Here is an 18,269-nt window from a genome sequence, read left to right as displayed (position 1 = left end):
TTAGCTCCACTGCTAGCCTGGGCTGCATCATGTTAGCTGCACTGCTAGCCTGGGCTGCATCATGTTAGCTGCACTGCTAGCCTGAGCTGCATCATGTTAGCTGCACTGCTAGCCTGGGCTGCATCATGTTAGCTACACTGCTAACATGCTAGCCTGGGCTGCATCATGTTAGCTGCACTGCTAGCCTGAGCTGCATCATGTTAGCTGCACTGCTAGCCTGGGCTGCATCATGTTAGCTGCACTGCTAGCCTGCTAGCCTGGGCTGCATCATGTTAGCTGCATTGCTAACCTGCTAGCCTGGGCTGCATCATGTTAGCTGCACTGCTAGCCTGGGCTGCATCATGTTAGCTGCACTGCTAGCCTGGGCTGCATCATGTTAGCTACACTGCTATCCTGCTAGCCTGGGCTGCATGGGCTGCATCATGGGCTGCATCATGTTAGCTGCATCATGTTAGCTGCACTGCTATCCTGCTAGCCTGGGCTGCATCATGTTAGCTCCACTGCATCATGTTAGCTCCACTGCTAGCCTGCTAGCCTGGGCTGCATCATGTTAGCTGCACTGCTATCCTGCTAGCCTGGGCTGCATCATATTAGCTCCACTGCTAGCCTGCTAGCCTGGGCTGCATCATGTTAGCTGCACTGCTAACCTGCTAGCCTGGGCTGCATCATGTTAGCTGCACTGCTAGCCTGGGCTGCATCATGTTAGCTGCACTGCTAGCCTGGGCTGCATCATGTTAGCTGCACTGCTAGCCTGAGCTGCATCATGTTAGCTGCACTGCTAGCCTGGGCTGCATCATGTTAGCTGCACTGCTAGCCTGCTAGCCTGGGCTGCATCATGTTAGCTACACTGCTAACCTGCTAGCCTGGGCTGCATCATGTTAGCTGCACTGCTAGCCTGCTAGCCTGGGCTGCATCATGTTAGCTACACTGCTAACCTGCTAGCCTGGGCTGCATCATGTTAGCTCTACTGCATCATGTTAGCTCCACTGCTAGCCTGCTAGCCTGGGCTGCATCATGTTAGCTCCACTGCTAGCCTGGGCTGCATCATGTTAGCTGCACTGCTAGCCTGGGCTGCATCATGTTAGCTGCACTGCTAGCCTGAGCTGCATCATGTTAGCTGCACTGCTAGCCTGGGCTGCATCATGTTAGCTACACTGCTAACATGCTAGCCTGGGCTGCATCATGTTAGCTGCACTGCTAGCCTGAGCTGCATCATGTTAGCTGCACTGCTAGCCTGGGCTGCATCATGTTAGCTGCACTGCTAGCCTGCTAGCCTGGGCTGCATCATGTTAGCTGCATTGCTAACCTGCTAGCCTGGGCTGCATCATGTTAGCTGCACTGCTAGCCTGGGCTGCATCATGTTAGCTGCACTGCTAGCCTGGGCTGCATCATGTTAGCTACACTGCTATCCTGCTAGCCTGGGCTGCATGGGCTGCATCATGGGCTGCATCATGTTAGCTGCATCATGTTAGCTGCACTGCTATCCTGCTAGCCTGGGCTGCATCATGTTAGCTCCACTGCTATCCTGCTAGCCTGGGCTGCATGGGCTGCATCATGTTAGCTCCACTGCTAGCCTGGGCTGCATCATGTTAGCTGCACTGCTAGCCTGGGCTGCATCATGTTAGCTGCACTGCTAGCCTGGGCTGCATCATGTTAGCTGCACTGCTAGCCTGAGCTGCATCATGTTAGCTGCACTGCTAGCCTGAGCTGCATCATGTTAGCTGCACTGCTAGCCTGAGCTGCATCATGTTAGCTCCACTCACGATACACCGAAGAAATGAAGAAATGTTAAACTGTTAATTCCAATGTCCCTACAGGCTAGAACACTTTACAATGGAAGAAGAAGATACCGGTAGCTTCCATCTTTCTAGGCCAACGTTCCTTGCTAGCTGACTTCTAAATTCACTACCCTGTTACATTGTTTGCGATAATATGCAAATAATAACGCAAAATACGCTGATTTCAAAGCTGATTGCCACTAATTCATTCACTCATCTCTCCCAAAGAGAGGAATGGAAGTGTACTTTCTTTTCTTACATTCCATTACGGACGTATTTTATTGATGATGTAATGATAGAACAGATGATGTAATGATGGAACAGATGATGTAATGATGGAACAGATGATGTAATGATAGAACAGATGATGTAATGATAGAACATATGATGTAATGATGGAACAGATGATGTAATGATAGAACAGATGATGTAATGATGGAACAGATGATGTAATGATGGAACAGATGATGTAATGATGGAACAGATGATGTAATGATAGAACAGATGATGTAATGATAGAACAGATGATGTAATGATGGAACAGATGATGTAATGATGGAACAGATGATGTAATGATAGAACAGATGATGTAATGATGGAACAGATGATGTAATGATAGAACATATGATGTAATGATGGAACATATGATGTAATGATGGAACAGATGATGTAATGATGGAACAGATGATGTAATGATGGAACAGATGATGTAATGATAGAACAGATTATGTAATGATGTACTGGTAACATGTGTATATAGCCAAGTTATCATTGACTCAGTACTGGTACCCAGTGTATATAGCCAAGTTATCATTGACTCAGTACTGGTAACATGTGTATATAGCCTAGTTATCATTGACTCAGTACTGGTAACATGTGTATATAGCCTAGTTATCATTGACTCAGTACTGGTAACATGTGTATATAGCCAAGTTATCATTGACTCAGTACTGGTAACATGTGTATATAGCCAAGTTATCATTGACTCAGTACTGGTAACATGTGTATATAGCCAAGTTATCATTGACTCAGTACTGGTAACATGTGTATATAGCCTAGTTATCATTGACTCAGTACTGGTAACATGTGTATATAGCCAAGTTATCATTGACTCAGTACTGGTAACATGTGTATATAGCCTAGTTATCATTGACTCAGTACTGGTAACATGTGTATATAGCCTAGTTATCATTGACTCAGTACTGGTAACATGTGTATATAGCCAAGTTATCATTGACTCAGTACTGGTAACATGTGTATATAGCCAAGTTATCATTGACTCAGTACTGGTAACATGTGTATATAGCCTAGTTATCATTGACTCAGTACTGGTAACATGTGTATATAGCCAAGTTATCATTGACTCAGTACTGGTAACATGTGTATATAGCCAAGTTATCATTGACTCAGTACTGGTACCCAGTGTATATAGCCAAGTTATCATTGACTCAGTACTGGTACCCAGTGTATATAGCCAAGTTATCATTGACTCAGTACTGGTACCCAGTGTATATAGCCAAGTTATCATTGACTCAGTACTGGTACCCAGTGTATATAGCCAAGTTATCATTGACTCAGTACTGGTACCCAGTGTATATAGCCAAGTTATCATTGACTCAGTACTGGTACCCAGTGTATATAGCCAAGTTATCATTGACTCAGTACTGGTACCCAGTGTATATAACCATGTTATCATTGACTCAGTACTGGTACCCAGTGTATATAGCCAAGTTATCATTGACTCAGTACTGGTACCCAGTGTATATAGCCAAGTTATCATTGACTCAGTACTGGTACCCTGTGTATATGGCCTAGTTATCATTGACTCTGTACTGGTAACATGTGTATATAGCCTAGTTATCATTGACTCAGTACTGGTAACATGTGTATATAGCCTAGTTATCATTGACTCAGTACTGGTAACATGTGTATATAGCCTAGTTATCATTGACTCAGTACTGGTAACATGTGTATATAGCCTAGTTATCATTGACTCAGTACTGGTAACATGTGTATATAGCCTAGTTATCATTGACTCAGTGCTGGTAACATGTGTATATAGCCTAGTTATCATTGACTCAGTACTGGTAACATGTGTATATAGCCAAGTTATCATTGACTCAGTACTGGTACCCAGTGTATATAGCCAAGTTATCATTGACTCAGTACTGGTAACATGTGTATATAGCCTAGTTATCATTGACTCAGTACTGGTAACATGTGTATATAGCCAAGTTATCATTGACTCAGTACTGGTACCATGTGTATATAGCCTAGTTATCATTGACTCAGTACTGGTACCCAGTGTATATAGCCTAGTTATCATTGACTCAGTACTGGTACCATGTATATATAGCCTAGTTATCATTGACTCAGTACTGGTACCCAGTGTATATAGCCAAGTTATCATTGACTCAGTACTGGTACCCAGTGTATATAACCAAGTTATCATTGACTCAGTACTGGTAACATGTGTATATAGCCAAGTTATCATTGACTCAGTACTGGTACCCAGTGTATATAGCCAAGTTATCATTGACTCAGTACTGGTACCCAGTGTATATAGCCTAGTTATCATTGACTCAGTACTGGTACCCAGTGTATATAGCCAAGTTATCATTGACTCAGTACTGGTACCCTGTGTATATAGCCTAGTTATCATTGACTCTGTACTGGTAACATGTGTATATAGCCTAGTTATCATTGACTCAGTACTGGTAACATGTGTATATAGCCTAGTTATCATTGACTCAGTACTGGTACCCAGTGTATATAGCCAAGTTATCATTGACTCAGTACTGGTAACATGTGTATATAGCCAAGTTATCATTGACTCAGTACTGGTAACATGTGTATATAGCCTAGTTATCATTGACTCAGTACTGGTACCATGTATATATAGCCTAGTTATCATTGACTCAGTACTGGTACCCAGTGTATATAGCCAAGTTATCATTGACTCAGTACTGGTACCCAGTGTATATAACCAAGTTATCATTGACTCAGTACTGGTAACATGTGTATATAGCCAAGTTATCATTGACTCAGTACTGGTACCCAGTGTATATAGCCAAGTTATCATTGACTCAGTACTGGTACCCAGTGTATATAGCCTAGTTATCATTGACTCAGTACTGGTACCCAGTGTATATAGCCAAGTTATCATTGACTCAGTACTGGTACCATGTGTATATAGCCAAGTTATCATTGACTCAGTACTGGTAACATGTGTATATAGCCTAGTTATCATTGACTCAGTACTGGTAACATGTGTATATAGCCAAGTTATCATTGACTCAGTACTGGTACCCAGTGTATATAGCCAAGTTATCATTGACTCAGTACTGGTAACATGTGTATATAGCCTAGTTATCATTGACTCAGTACTGGTAACATGTGTATATAGCCTAGTTATCATTGACTCAGTACTGGTAACATGTGTATATAGCCAAGTTATCATTGACTCAGTACTGGTAACATGTGTATATAGCCAAGTTATCATTGACTCAGTACTGGTAACATGTGTATATAGCCTAGTTATCATTGACTCAGTACTGGTAACATGTGTATATAGCCAAGTTATCATTGACTCAGTACTGGTAACATGTGTATATAGCCAAGTTATCATTGACTCAGTACTGGTACCCAGTGTATATAGCCAAGTTATCATTGACTCAGTACTGGTACCCAGTGTATATAGCCAAGTTATCATTGACTCAGTACTGGTACCCAGTGTATATAGCCAAGTTATCATTGACTCAGTACTGGTACCCAGTGTATATAGCCAAGTTATCATTGACTCAGTACTGGTACCCAGTGTATATAGCCAAGTTATCATTGACTCAGTACTGGTACCCAGTGTATATAACCATGTTATCATTGACTCAGTACTGGTACCCAGTGTATATAGCCAAGTTATCATTGACTCAGTACTGGTACCCATTGTATATAGCCAAGTTATCATTGACTCAGTACTGGTACCCAGTGTATATAGCCAAGTTATCATTGACTCAGTACTGGTACCCAGTGTATATAGCCAAGTTATCATTGACTCAGTACTGGTACCCTGTGTATATAGCCTAGTTATCATTGACTCTGTACTGGTAACATGTGTATATAGCCTAGTTATCATTGACTCAGTACTGGTAACATGTGTATATAGCCTAGTTATCATTGACTCAGTACTGGTACCCAGTGTATATAGCCAAGTTATCATTGACTCAGTACTGGTAACATGTGTATATAGCCAAGTTATCATTGACTCAGTACTGGTAACATGTGTATATAGCCTAGTTATCATTGACTCAGTACTGGTAACATGTGTATATAGCCAAGTTATCATTGACTCAGTACTGGTAACATGTGTATATAGCCTAGTTATCATTGACTCAGTACTGGTAACATGTGTATATAGCCTAGTTATCATTGACTCAGTACTGGTAACATGTGTATATAGCCAAGTTATCATTGACTCAGTACTGGTAACATGTGTATATAGCCAAGTTATCATTGACTCAGTACTGGTAACATGTGTATATAGCCTAGTTATCATTGACTCAGTACTGGTAACATGTGTATATAGCCAAGTTATCATTGACTCAGTACTGGTAACATGTGTATATAGCCAAGTTATCATTGACTCAGTACTGGTACCCAGTGTATATAGCTAAGTTATCATTGACTCAGTACTGGTACCCAGTGTATATAGCCAAGTTATCATTGACTCAGTACTGGTACCCAGTGTATATAGCCAAGTTATCATTGACTCAGTACTGGTACCCAGTGTATATAGCCAAGTTATCAATGACTCAGTACTGGTACCCAGTGTATATAGCCAAGTTATCATTGACTCAGTACTGGTACCCAGTGTATATAGCCAAGTTATCATTGACTCAGTACTGGTACCCAGTGTATATAACCATGTTATCATTGACTCAGTACTGGTACCCAGTGTATATAGCCAAGTTATCATTGACTCAGTACTGGTACCCAGTGTATATAGCCAAGTTATCATTGACTCAGTACTGGTACCCAGTGTATATAGCCAAGTTATCATTGACTCAGTACTGGTACCCTGTGTATATAGCCTAGTTATCATTGACTCTGTACTGGTAACATGTGTATATAGCCTAGTTATCATTGACTCAGTACTGGTAACATGTGTATATAGCCTAGTTATCATTGACTCAGTACTGGTAACATGTGTATATAGCCTAGTTATCATTGACTCAGTACTGGTAACATGTGTATATAGCCTAGTTATCATTGACTCAGTACTGGTAACATGTGTATATAGCCTAGTTATCATTGACTCAGTGCTGGTAACATGTGTATATAGCCTAGTTATCATTGACTCAGTACTGGTAACATGTGTATATAGCCAAGTTATCATTGACTCAGTACTGGTACCCAGTGTATATAGCCAAGTTATCATTGACTCAGTACTGGTAACATGTGTATATAGCCTAGTTATCATTGACTCAGTACTGGTAACATGTGTATATAGCCAAGTTATCATTGACTCAGTACTGGTACCATGTGTATATAGCCTAGTTATCATTGACTCAGTACTGGTACCCAGTGTATATAGCCTAGTTATCATTGACTCAGTACTGGTACCATGTATATATAGCCTAGTTATCATTGACTCAGTACTGGTACCCAGTGTATATAGCCAAGTTATCATTGACTCAGTACTGGTACCCAGTGTATATAACCAAGTTATCATTGACTCAGTACTGGTAACATGTGTATATAGCCAAGTTATCATTGACTCAGTACTGGTACCCAGTGTATATAGCCAAGTTATCATTGACTCAGTACTGGTACCCAGTGTATATAGCCTAGTTATCATTGACTCAGTACTGGTACCCAGTGTATATAGCCTAGTTATCATTGACTCAGTACTGGTACCCAGTGTATATAACCATGTTATCATTGACTCAGTACTGGTACCCAGTGTATATAGCCAAGTTATCATTGACTCAGTACTGGTACCCATTGTATATAGCCAAGTTATCATTGACTCAGTACTGGTACCCAGTGTATATAGCCAAGTTATCATTGACTCAGTACTGGTACCCAGTGTATTAGCCAAGTTATCATTGACTCAGTACTGGTACCATGTGTATATAACCATGTTATCATTGACTCAGTACTGGTACCCAGTGTATATAGCCAAGTTATCATTGACTCAGTACTGGTACCCATTGTATATAGCCAAGTTATCATTGACTCAGTACTGGTACCCAGTGTATATAGCCAAGTTATCATTGACTCAGTACTGGTACCCAGTGTATTAGCCAAGTTATCATTGACTCAGTACTGGTACCCTGTGTATATAGCCTAGTTATCATTGACTCTGTACTGGTAACATGTGTATATAGCCTAGTTATCATTGACTCAGTACTGGTAACATGTGTATATAGCCTAGTTATCATTGACTCAGTACTGGTAACATGTGTATATAGCCTAGTTATCATTGACTCAGTACTGGTAACATGTGTATATAGCCTAGTTATCATTGACTCAGTACTGGTACCCAGTGTATATAGCCAAGTTATCATTGACTCAGTACTGGTAACATGTGTATATAGCCTAGTTATCATTGACTCAGTACTGGTACCATGTGTATATAGCCTAGTTATCATTGACTCAGTACTGGTACCCAGTGTATATAGCCAAGTTATCATTGACTCAGTACTGGTACCCAGTGTATATAACCAAGTTATCATTGACTCAGTACTGGTAACATGTGTATATAGCCAAGTTATCATTGACTCAGTACTGGTACCCAGTGTATATAGCCAAGTTATCATTGACTCAGTACTGGTACCCAGTGTATATAGCCTAGTTATCATTGACTCAGTACTGGTACCCAGTGTATATAGCCTAGTTATCATTGACTCAGTACTGGTACCCAGTGTATATAGCCAAGTTATCATTGACTCAGTACTGGTACCCAGTGTATATAGCCTAGTTATCATTGACTCAGTACTGGTACCCAGTGTATATAGCCAAGTTATCATTGACTCAGTACTGGTACCCAGTGTATATAGCCTAGTTATCATTGACTCAGTACTGGTACCCAGTGTATATAGCCAAGTTATCATTGACTCTGTGCTGGTACCCTGTGTATATAGCCAAGTTATCATTGACTCAGTACTGGTACCCAGTGTATATAGCCTAGTTATCATTGACTCAGTACTGGTACCCAGTGTATATAGCCTAGTTATCATTGACTCAGTACTGGTACCCAGTGTATATAGCCAAGTTATCATTGACTCTGTGCTGGTACCCTGTGTATATAGCCAAGTTATCATTGACTCTGTGCTGGTACCCTGTGTATATAGCCAAGTTATCATTGACTCAGTACTGGTACCCAGTGTATATAGCCTAGTTATCATTGACTCAGTACTGGTACCCAGTGTATATAGCCTAGTTATCATTGACTCAGTACTGGTACCCAGTGTATATAGCCAAGTTATCATTGACTCTGTGCTGGTACCCTGTGTATATAGCCAAGTTATCATTGACTCAGTACTGGTACCCAGTGTATATAGCCTAGTTATCATTGACTCAGTACTGGTACCCAGTGTATATAGCCTAGTTATCATTGACTCAGTACTGGTACCCAGTGTATATAGCCAAGTTATCATTGACTCTGTGCTGGTACCCTGTGTATATAGCCAAGTTATCATTGACTCTGTGCTGGTACCCTGTGTATATAGCCAAGTTATCATTGACTCAGTACTGGTACCCAGTGTATATAGCCTAGTTATCATTGACTCAGTACTGGTACCCTGTGTATATAGCCTAGTTATCATTGACTCAGTACTGGTACCCAGTGTATATAGCCTAGTTATCATTGACTCAGTACTGGTACCCTGTGTATATAGCCAAGTTATCATTGACTCAGTACTGGTACCCTGTGTATATAGCCTAGTTATCATTGACTCAGTACTGGTACCCAGTGTATATAGCCTAGTTATCATTGACTCAGTACTGGTACCCTGTGTATATAGCCTAGTTATCATTGACTCAGTACTGGTACCCTGTGTATATAGCCAAGTTATCATTGACTCAGTACTGGTACCCTGTGTATATAGCCTAGTTATCATTGACTCAGTACTGGTACCCAGTGTATATAGCCAAGTTATCATTGACTCAGTACTGGTACCCAGTGTATATAGCCTAGTTATCATTGACTCAGTACTGGTACCCTGTGTATATAGCCTAGTTATCATTGACTCAGTACTGGTACCCTGTGTATATAGCCAAGTTATCATTGACTCAGTACTGGTACCCTGTGTATATAGCCTAGTTATCATTGACTCAGTACTGGTACCCAGTGTATATAGCCTAGTTATCATTGACTCAGTACTGGTACCCAGTGTATATAGCCAAGTTATCATTGACTCAGTACTGGTACCCAGTGTATATAGCCTAGTTATCATTGACTCAGTACTGGTACCCAGTGTATATAGCCAAGTTATCATTGACTCAGTACTGGTACCCAGTGTATATAGCCTAGTTATCATTGACTCAGTACTGGTACCCTGTGTATATAGCCTAGTTATCATTGACTCAGTACTGGTACCCTGTGTATATAGCCAAGTTATCATTGACTCAGTACTGGTACCCTGTGTATATAGCCTAGTTATCATTGACTCAGTACTGGTACCCAGTGTATATAGCCTAGTTATCATTGACTCAGTACTGGTACCCAGTGTATATAACCTAGTTATCATTGACTCAGTACTGGTACCCAGTGTATATAGCCTAGTTATCATTGACTCAGTACTGGTACCCAGTGTATATAGCCTAGTTATCATTGACTCAGTACTGGTACCCAGTGTATATAGCCTAGTTATCATTGACTCAGTACTGGTACCCTGTGTATATAGCCAAGTTATCATTGACTCAGTACTGGTACCCAGTGTATATAGCCTAGTTATCATTGACTCAGTACTGGTACCCTGTGTATATAGCCAAGTTATCATTGACTCAGTACTGGTACCCAGTGTATATAGCCAAGTTATCATTGACTCAGTACTGGTACCCAGTGTATATAGCCAAGTTATCATTGACTCAGTACTGGTACCCAGTGTATATAGCCTAGTTATCATTGACTCAGTACTGGTACCCAGTGTATATAGCCTAGTTATCATTGACTCAGTACTGGTACCCAGTGTATATAGCCAAGTTATCATTGACTCAGTACTGGTACCCAGTGTATATAGCCTAGTTATCATTGACTCAGTACTGGTACCCAGTGTATATAGCCTAGTTATCATTGACTCAGTACTGGTACCCAGTGTATATAGCCTAGTTATCATTGACTCAGTACTGGTACCCAGTGTATATAGCCTAGTTATCATTGACTCAGTACTGGTACCCAGTGTATATAGCCAAGTTATCATTGACTCAGTACTGGTACCCAGTGTATATAGCCTAGTTATCATTGACTCAGTACTGGTAACATGTGTATATAGCCTAGTTATCATTGACTCAGTACTGGTACCCTGTGTATATAGCCTAGTTATCATTGACTCAGTACTGGTACCCAGTGTATATAGCCTAGTTATCATTGACTCAGTACTGGTACCCAGTGTATATAGCCTAGTTATCATTGACTCAGTACTGGTACCCTGTGTATATAGCCAAGTTATCATTGACTCAGTACTGGTACCCAGTGTATATAGCCTAGTTATCATTGACTCAGTACTGGTACCCTGTGTATATAGCCAAGTTATCATTGACTCAGTACTGGTACCCAGTGTATATAGCCAAGTTATCATTGACTCAGTACTGGTACCCAGTGTATATAGCCAAGTTATCATTGACTCAGTACTGGTACCCAGTGTATATAGCCTAGTTATCATTGACTCAGTACTGGTACCCAGTGTATATAGCCTAGTTATCATTGACTCAGTACTGGTACCCAGTGTATATAGCCAAGTTATCATTGACTCAGTACTGGTACCCAGTGTATATAGCCTAGTTATCATTGACTCAGTACTGGTACCCAGTGTATATAGCCTAGTTATCATTGACTCAGTACTGGTACCCAGTGTATATAGCCTAGTTATCATTGACTCAGTACTGGTACCCAGTGTATATAGCCAAGTTATCATTGACTCAGTACTGGTACCCAGTGTATATAGCCTAGTTATCATTGACTCAGTACTGGTACCCAGTGTATATAGCCTAGTTATCATTGACTCAGTACTGGTACCCAGTGTATATAGCCAAGTTATCATTGACTCAGTACTGGTACCCAGTGTATATAGCCTAGTTATCATTGACTCAGTACTGGTACCCAGTGTATATAGCCAAGTTATCATTGACTCAGTACTGGTACCCAGTGTATATAGCCTAGTTATCATTGACTCAGTACTGGTAACATGTGTATATAGCCTAGTTATCATTGACTCAGTACTGGTACCCTGTGTATATAGCCTAGTTATCATTGACTCAGTACTGGTACCCAGTGTATATAGCCTAGTTATCATTGACTCAGTACTGGTACCCAGTGTATATAGCCAAGTTATCATTGACTCAGTACTGGTACCCAGTGTATATAGCCTAGTTATCATTGACTCAGTACTGGTAACATGTGTATATAGCCTAGTTATCATTGACTCAGTACTGGTACCCTGTGTATATAGCCTAGTTATCATTGACTCAGTACTGGTACCCTGTGTATATAGCCTAGTTATCATTGACTCAGTACTGGTACCCTGTGTATATAGCCTAGTTATCATTGACTCAGTACTGGTACCCTGTGTATATAGCCTAGTTATCATTGACTCAGTACTGGTACCCAGTGTATATAGCCAAGTTATCATTGACTCAGTACTGGTACCCAGTGTATATAGCCTAGTTATCATTGACTCAGTACTGGTAACATGTGTATATAGCCTAGTTATCATTGACTCAGTACTGGTACCCTGTGTATATAGCCTAGTTATCATTGACTCAGTACTGGTACCCTGTGTATATAGCCTAGTTATCATTGACTCAGTACTGGTACCCTGTGTATATAGCCTAGTTATCATTGACTCAGTACTGGTACCCTGTGTATATAGCCTAGTTATCATTGACTCAGTACTGGTACCCTGTGTATATAGCCTAGTTATCATTGACTCAGTACTGGTACCCTGTGTATATAGCCTAGTTATCATTGACTCAGTACTGGTACCCTGTGTATATAGCCTAGTTATCATTGACTCAGTACTGGTACCCTGTGTATATAGCCTAGTTATCATTGACTCAGTACTGGTACCCAGTGTATATAGCCTAGTTATCATTGCTCATTGTGTATCTATTTAAGTAAACATTTCACTGTTAGTCTACATTTGTTGTTTACGAAACATGTGACCAATTTGATTTGACACTAATGCACTGTCTTAGCTGCTCTGAGTATTTCTCGAGGCTTTTTTGGGAAGAACATTATGCCTAAGTGTGTTGACATCATTTAGTGACTGTCATCGTTTTTTAGTTTTTTGACGTAAAAAAATACTTAAAAAACATTTTTTTTTTGTTGTTCCTCGGACAGATTTGAATTCATAAGAGGAGATTTCGTCTAAAGTTTTGTAGAAACAGTCGGTGGTGAAGCTGTTTTCTTGAGAATATATTATATATATATTATTATATATATAATATTTTACAGAGCATGTCTCACTGTTACTAAATTCCAACTGATTTTGAGACAGTGTTAGGGTGCTTCCCAAATGGCACCCTATTGCCTATGAGCCCTCTGGTCAAATATAGTGCACTATAAAGGCAATAGGGTGCCATTTGGGACAGGCACTAGCTATCCAGAGAGACTGAATGATGGTTTATATCCCCTGGGTGTCTCTTTGAGAAATGAGCTCTGTAAAAACACACACGCACACACACACACACACACACACACACACACACACACACACACACACACACACACACACACACACACACACACACACACACACACACACACACACACACACACACACACACACACACACACACACACACACACACACACCACCCCCTAATGGTTAGTGTAGCAGAGAGATGAGAGGTTTACAGATTCATCACAATTCACTAGAATAAGAGAATGAACAATGAGGGTTGACCAGCGTGACCATGCTGACTGTAAGACATCAACGTCAGCCTATGACCCTGTGACCCTTCACTCCTCTTTCAGAGAGAGAGGGAGAGAGAGAGGAGAGAGAGAGGAGAGAGGGTGAGAGAGAGGAGAGAGAGGGGGAGAGGAGGAGAGAGAGAGGAGAGAGAGAGGAGAGAGGGCGAGAGAGAGAGAGGAGAGAGAGAGGAGAGAGGGTGAGAGAGAGGAGAGAGAGGGGAGAGGAGAGAGAGAGAGAGAGAGGGCGAGAGAGAGGAGAGAGAGAGAGAGAGGGGGAGAGAGGAGAGAGGGGAGAGAGAGGAGAGAGAGGGGGAGAGAGGAGAGAGGGCGAGAGAGAAGCAGAGTGGGAGGAGGGACAGAGCATCAACTGCAGCATAAAAATGAGAGAGGGGAGGGGTGATGAGGGAGAGTGAGGATAGAGAGGGAGGGAATGAAGGAGAGAGAGGGAGAGTTGGAGAGAGGGAAGGAGCATGTTGTTCACTGTAGAGCTTTCATTGATAAAGTAGCTCTCGCCTTGCGCTGGTCTCTGTCTGCAGCTGGAGTGTGTACGGATGAACCCAGCATCAACAGCACATCACTCTCTCTCTCCCTCTCTCTGTTTCTCTCTCTCTCTCTCTCTCTCTCTCTCTCTCTCTCTCTCTCTCTCTCTCTCTCTCTCTCTCTCTCTCTCTCTCTCTCTCTCTCTCGTTCAGCCTGCAACAGAAACAACAAAGCAACAAAACCACAGCTAGCAGAGCAGATGCACAGGGACCATAACAGCAGTTCTGGGACCAGCAGATGCACAGGGACCATAACAGCAGTTCTGGGACCAGCAGATCAGGGACCATAACAGCAGTTCTGGGACCAGGAGGGCAAGAGGTAAGACAGAATACACACGCACACACACACAGACTAATGCACAGACTAATGCACACATAGGAGAACACATGTGCTCGTACCGGAATGTAAACAAAGACTGAAGCATGAGCATGGACAGGCAATGAGCAATCCAATCTTCGTCTCAATCACAGTCGCATCAGCAAGGAACACTCCACTCCTGTCTCAACCAGGGACAGGGTCTACAGAAGGCTAGTCTGCTATCTCTCTGCCTCTCACTCTCTCTATTCTCCTTTCTCTCTATCTATTATCCCTCTCCTCCTCTCTCTTTCTCTTTCCTCCTTCCCCACCTCTCTATTCTCCCTTTCTCTCTATCTATTATCCCTCTCCTCCTCTCTCTCTCTCTCTCTCTCTCTCTCTCTCTCTCTCTCTCTCTCTCTCTCTCTCTTCTTTACCACTCTCTTTTTCACTATAACTATCTATTTTTTTCATTCTCTTTATCTCTGAATCCCTCCTGTTTCTCTCAGACTCCGATCACTCCCCCTCATTACTCTCTCTCTCTCTCTCTCTCTCTCTCTCTCTCTCTCTCTCTCTCTCTCTCTCTCTCTCTCTCTCTCTCTCTCTCTCTCTCTCTCTCTCTCTCTCTCTCTCTCTCTCTCTCTCTCTCTCTCTCTCAGCCTGTCAATCCATCACTCTGGGCTCTACCGAGGCTAGTGTTCTACCACTGGCCAACATGAAGCTGCTGAACGGAGGAGGAGTAGGAGGAGGAGGAGGGGGAAAAGGAGGAGGAGGAGAAGAAGAAGTAAGAGGAGGAGGAGGACGAGGAGGAGGAGGAGGAGAGAAGAATGCATTCTCCTTCAAGAAGTGTTCTGCTTTTCAGTTTGTGAAGAGAAAGGTGAGCTCCAACAATGCAGAGGATGTAACTGTGGAAGTACGAGACAATTTCATAGCATTTCATTTTAATCTTCCAGAAAAGATCAAACAAATATTATGGTTAAACTCAAACTGATTGAAAATCTATATGGAAACAAATATTAAGAATAGAAATGGTGGAGTTATGTGACATATGTGGAAAAGGTACAGAGCATTTGGAAAGTATTCAGACCCCTTGACTTTTTCCACGTTACAGACTTATTCTAAAATTGATTCCATCGTTTTTTTCACCCCTCATCATTCTACACAAAATACCCCATAGTGTCAAAGCAAAAACAGGTTTTTAGACATTTTTCCAAATTTATAAAATAAAAAAACTGAAAATCACATTTAAATAAGTATTCAGACCCTTTACTCAGTACTTTGTTGAAGCACCTTTGGCAACGATTAAAGCCTAGAGTCTTCTTGGGTTTGACGCTATATGCTTGGCACACCTGTATTTGGGGAGTTTCTCCCAATCTTCTCTGCAGATCCTGTCATGTTGGATGGGGAGAGTCGCTGCACAGCTATTTTCAGGTCTCTCCATAAATGTTCGTATGGGTTCAAGTCCGGGCTCCGGCTGGGCCACTAAAGGACATTCAGAGACTTCTCCCCGGCCACTCCTTCCTTGTCTTGGCTGTGTTCTTAGTGTCGTTGTCCTGCTGGGAGGTGAACCTTTGCCCCAGTTTGAGGTCCTGAGTGCTCTGGAGAAGGTTTTTATCAAGGATCTCTATACTTTGCTCAGTTCATCTTTCCCTCTTTCCTGACTAGTCTCCCAGTCCCTGGCCGGCCAGAGGGAAGCCTTTGAAACAGATGATATAATGATGGAACAGATGATGTAATGATGGAACAGATGATGTAATGATGGAACAGATGATGTAATGATGGAACAGATGATGTAATGATAGAACAGATGATGTAATGATGGAACAGATGATGTAATGATAGAACAGATGATGTAATGATGGAACAGATGATGTAATGATGGAACAGATGATGTAATGATAGAACAGATGATGTAATGATAGAACAGATGATGTAATGATAGAACAGATGATGTAATGATGGAACAGATGATGTAATGATGGAACAGATGATGTAATGATGGAACAGATGATGTAATGATAGAACAGATGATGTAATGATGGGAGCTCCATCCCACTAGCTTCTGTTTACTAATATCCAAGCATGGAACTCCGTGTACATTTCTGTGTGTGTGTGTGTGTGTGTGTGTGTGTGTGTGTGTGTGTGTGTGTGTGTGTGTGTGTGTGTGTGTGTGTGTGTGTGTGTGTGTGTGTGTGTGTGTGTGTGTGTGTGTGTGTGTGTGTGTGTGTGTGTGTGTGTGTGTGTGTGTGTGTGTGTGTGTGTGTGTGTGTGTGTGTGTGTGTGTGTGTGTGTGTGTGGATATCAGAGGGATAAAGAGGCTCTCTGCACCAGTCACATAAAGGAGAGGAGAAGGCATGTTAATTTTGCTGTTTGGGGTTTTAGGCTGGGTTTCTGTACAGCACTTTGAGATATCAGCTGATGTACGAAGGGCTATATAAATAAATTTGATTTGATTTATAAACAAGCCTGAAGACCAGATGACTTGCTTTACAGTAAAGAAGAGAGGAGAGGAGATGTGTAGATAATATTTTATATGATTCTAACACAGTTTTATATGATTCTAAAACAGGCCTGCATTGATCTCTACCTAAAAACCAGGCCTGGTATTCATTGATCCAGTCATATTATTCATTGATCCAGTCTACCTAAAAACCAGGCCTGGTATTCATTGATCCAGTCTACCTAAAAATCCAGGCCTGGTATTCATTGATCCAGTCTACCTAAAAAACAGGCCTGGTATTCATTGATCCAGTCTACCTAAAAACAGCCCTGGTATTCATTGATCCAGTCTACCTAAAAACAGCCCTGGTATTCATTGATCCAGTCTTGACCAGTCTAAAAAAACAGCCCTGGTATTCATTGATCCAGTCTACCTAAAAACCAGGCCTGGTATTCATTGATCCAGTCTACCTAAAAACAGCCCTGGTATTCATTGATCCAGTCTACCTAAAAACCAGGCCTGGTATTCATTGATCCAGTCTACCTAAAAACCAGCCCTGGTATTCATTGATCCAGTCTACCTAAAAACAGGCCTGGTATTCATTGATCCAGTCTACCTAAAAACCAGCCTGGTATTCATTGATCCAGTCTACCTAAAAACCAGGCCTGGTATTCATTGATCCAGTCTACCTAAAAAACAGGCCTGGTATCCCAGTCTACCTAAAAATTCATTGATCAGGCCTGGTATTCATTGATCCAGTCTACCTAAAAAACCCTGGTATTCATTGATCCAGTCTACCTAAAAACCAGGCCTGGTATTCATTGATCCAGTCTACCTAAAAACAGCCCTGGTATTCATTGATCCAGTCTACCTAAAAAAACAGCCCTGGTATTCATTGATCCAGTCTACCTAAAACCAGGCCTGGTATTCATTGATCCAGTCTACCTAAAAACCAGGCCTGGTATTCATTGATCCAGTCTACCTAAAAACCAGGCCTGGTATTCATTGATCCAGTCTACCTAAAAAAACAGGCCTGGTATTCATTGATCCAGTCTACCTAAAAACCAGCCCTGGTATTCATTGA

The 18,269-nt window shown here is 41.6% G+C and overlaps 1 protein-coding gene across 1 annotated transcript in view; it reads left to right on the top strand.

The window, feature by feature from the left end:
- Positions 1-14,425: 14,425 nt before the first annotated feature.
- sgk1 (serum/glucocorticoid regulated kinase 1) overlaps positions 14,426-18,269 on the top strand; it is a 78,471-nt gene continuing 74,627 nt past the window's right edge. The window contains 2 exon segments of the mRNA XM_046299420.1: positions 14,426-14,769; positions 15,405-15,622. Coding sequence (XP_046155376.1) covers positions 15,461-15,622 — 162 coding nt within the window. The 5' untranslated portion in view covers positions 14,426-14,769; positions 15,405-15,460.

The sequence above is a fragment of the Oncorhynchus gorbuscha genome, linkage group LG14 (assembly GCF_021184085.1).
Source record: "Oncorhynchus gorbuscha isolate QuinsamMale2020 ecotype Even-year linkage group LG14, OgorEven_v1.0, whole genome shotgun sequence".
NCBI lineage: Eukaryota > Metazoa > Chordata > Actinopteri > Salmoniformes > Salmonidae > Oncorhynchus > Oncorhynchus gorbuscha.
This window is presented reverse-complemented; position numbering and strand designations above follow the sequence as displayed.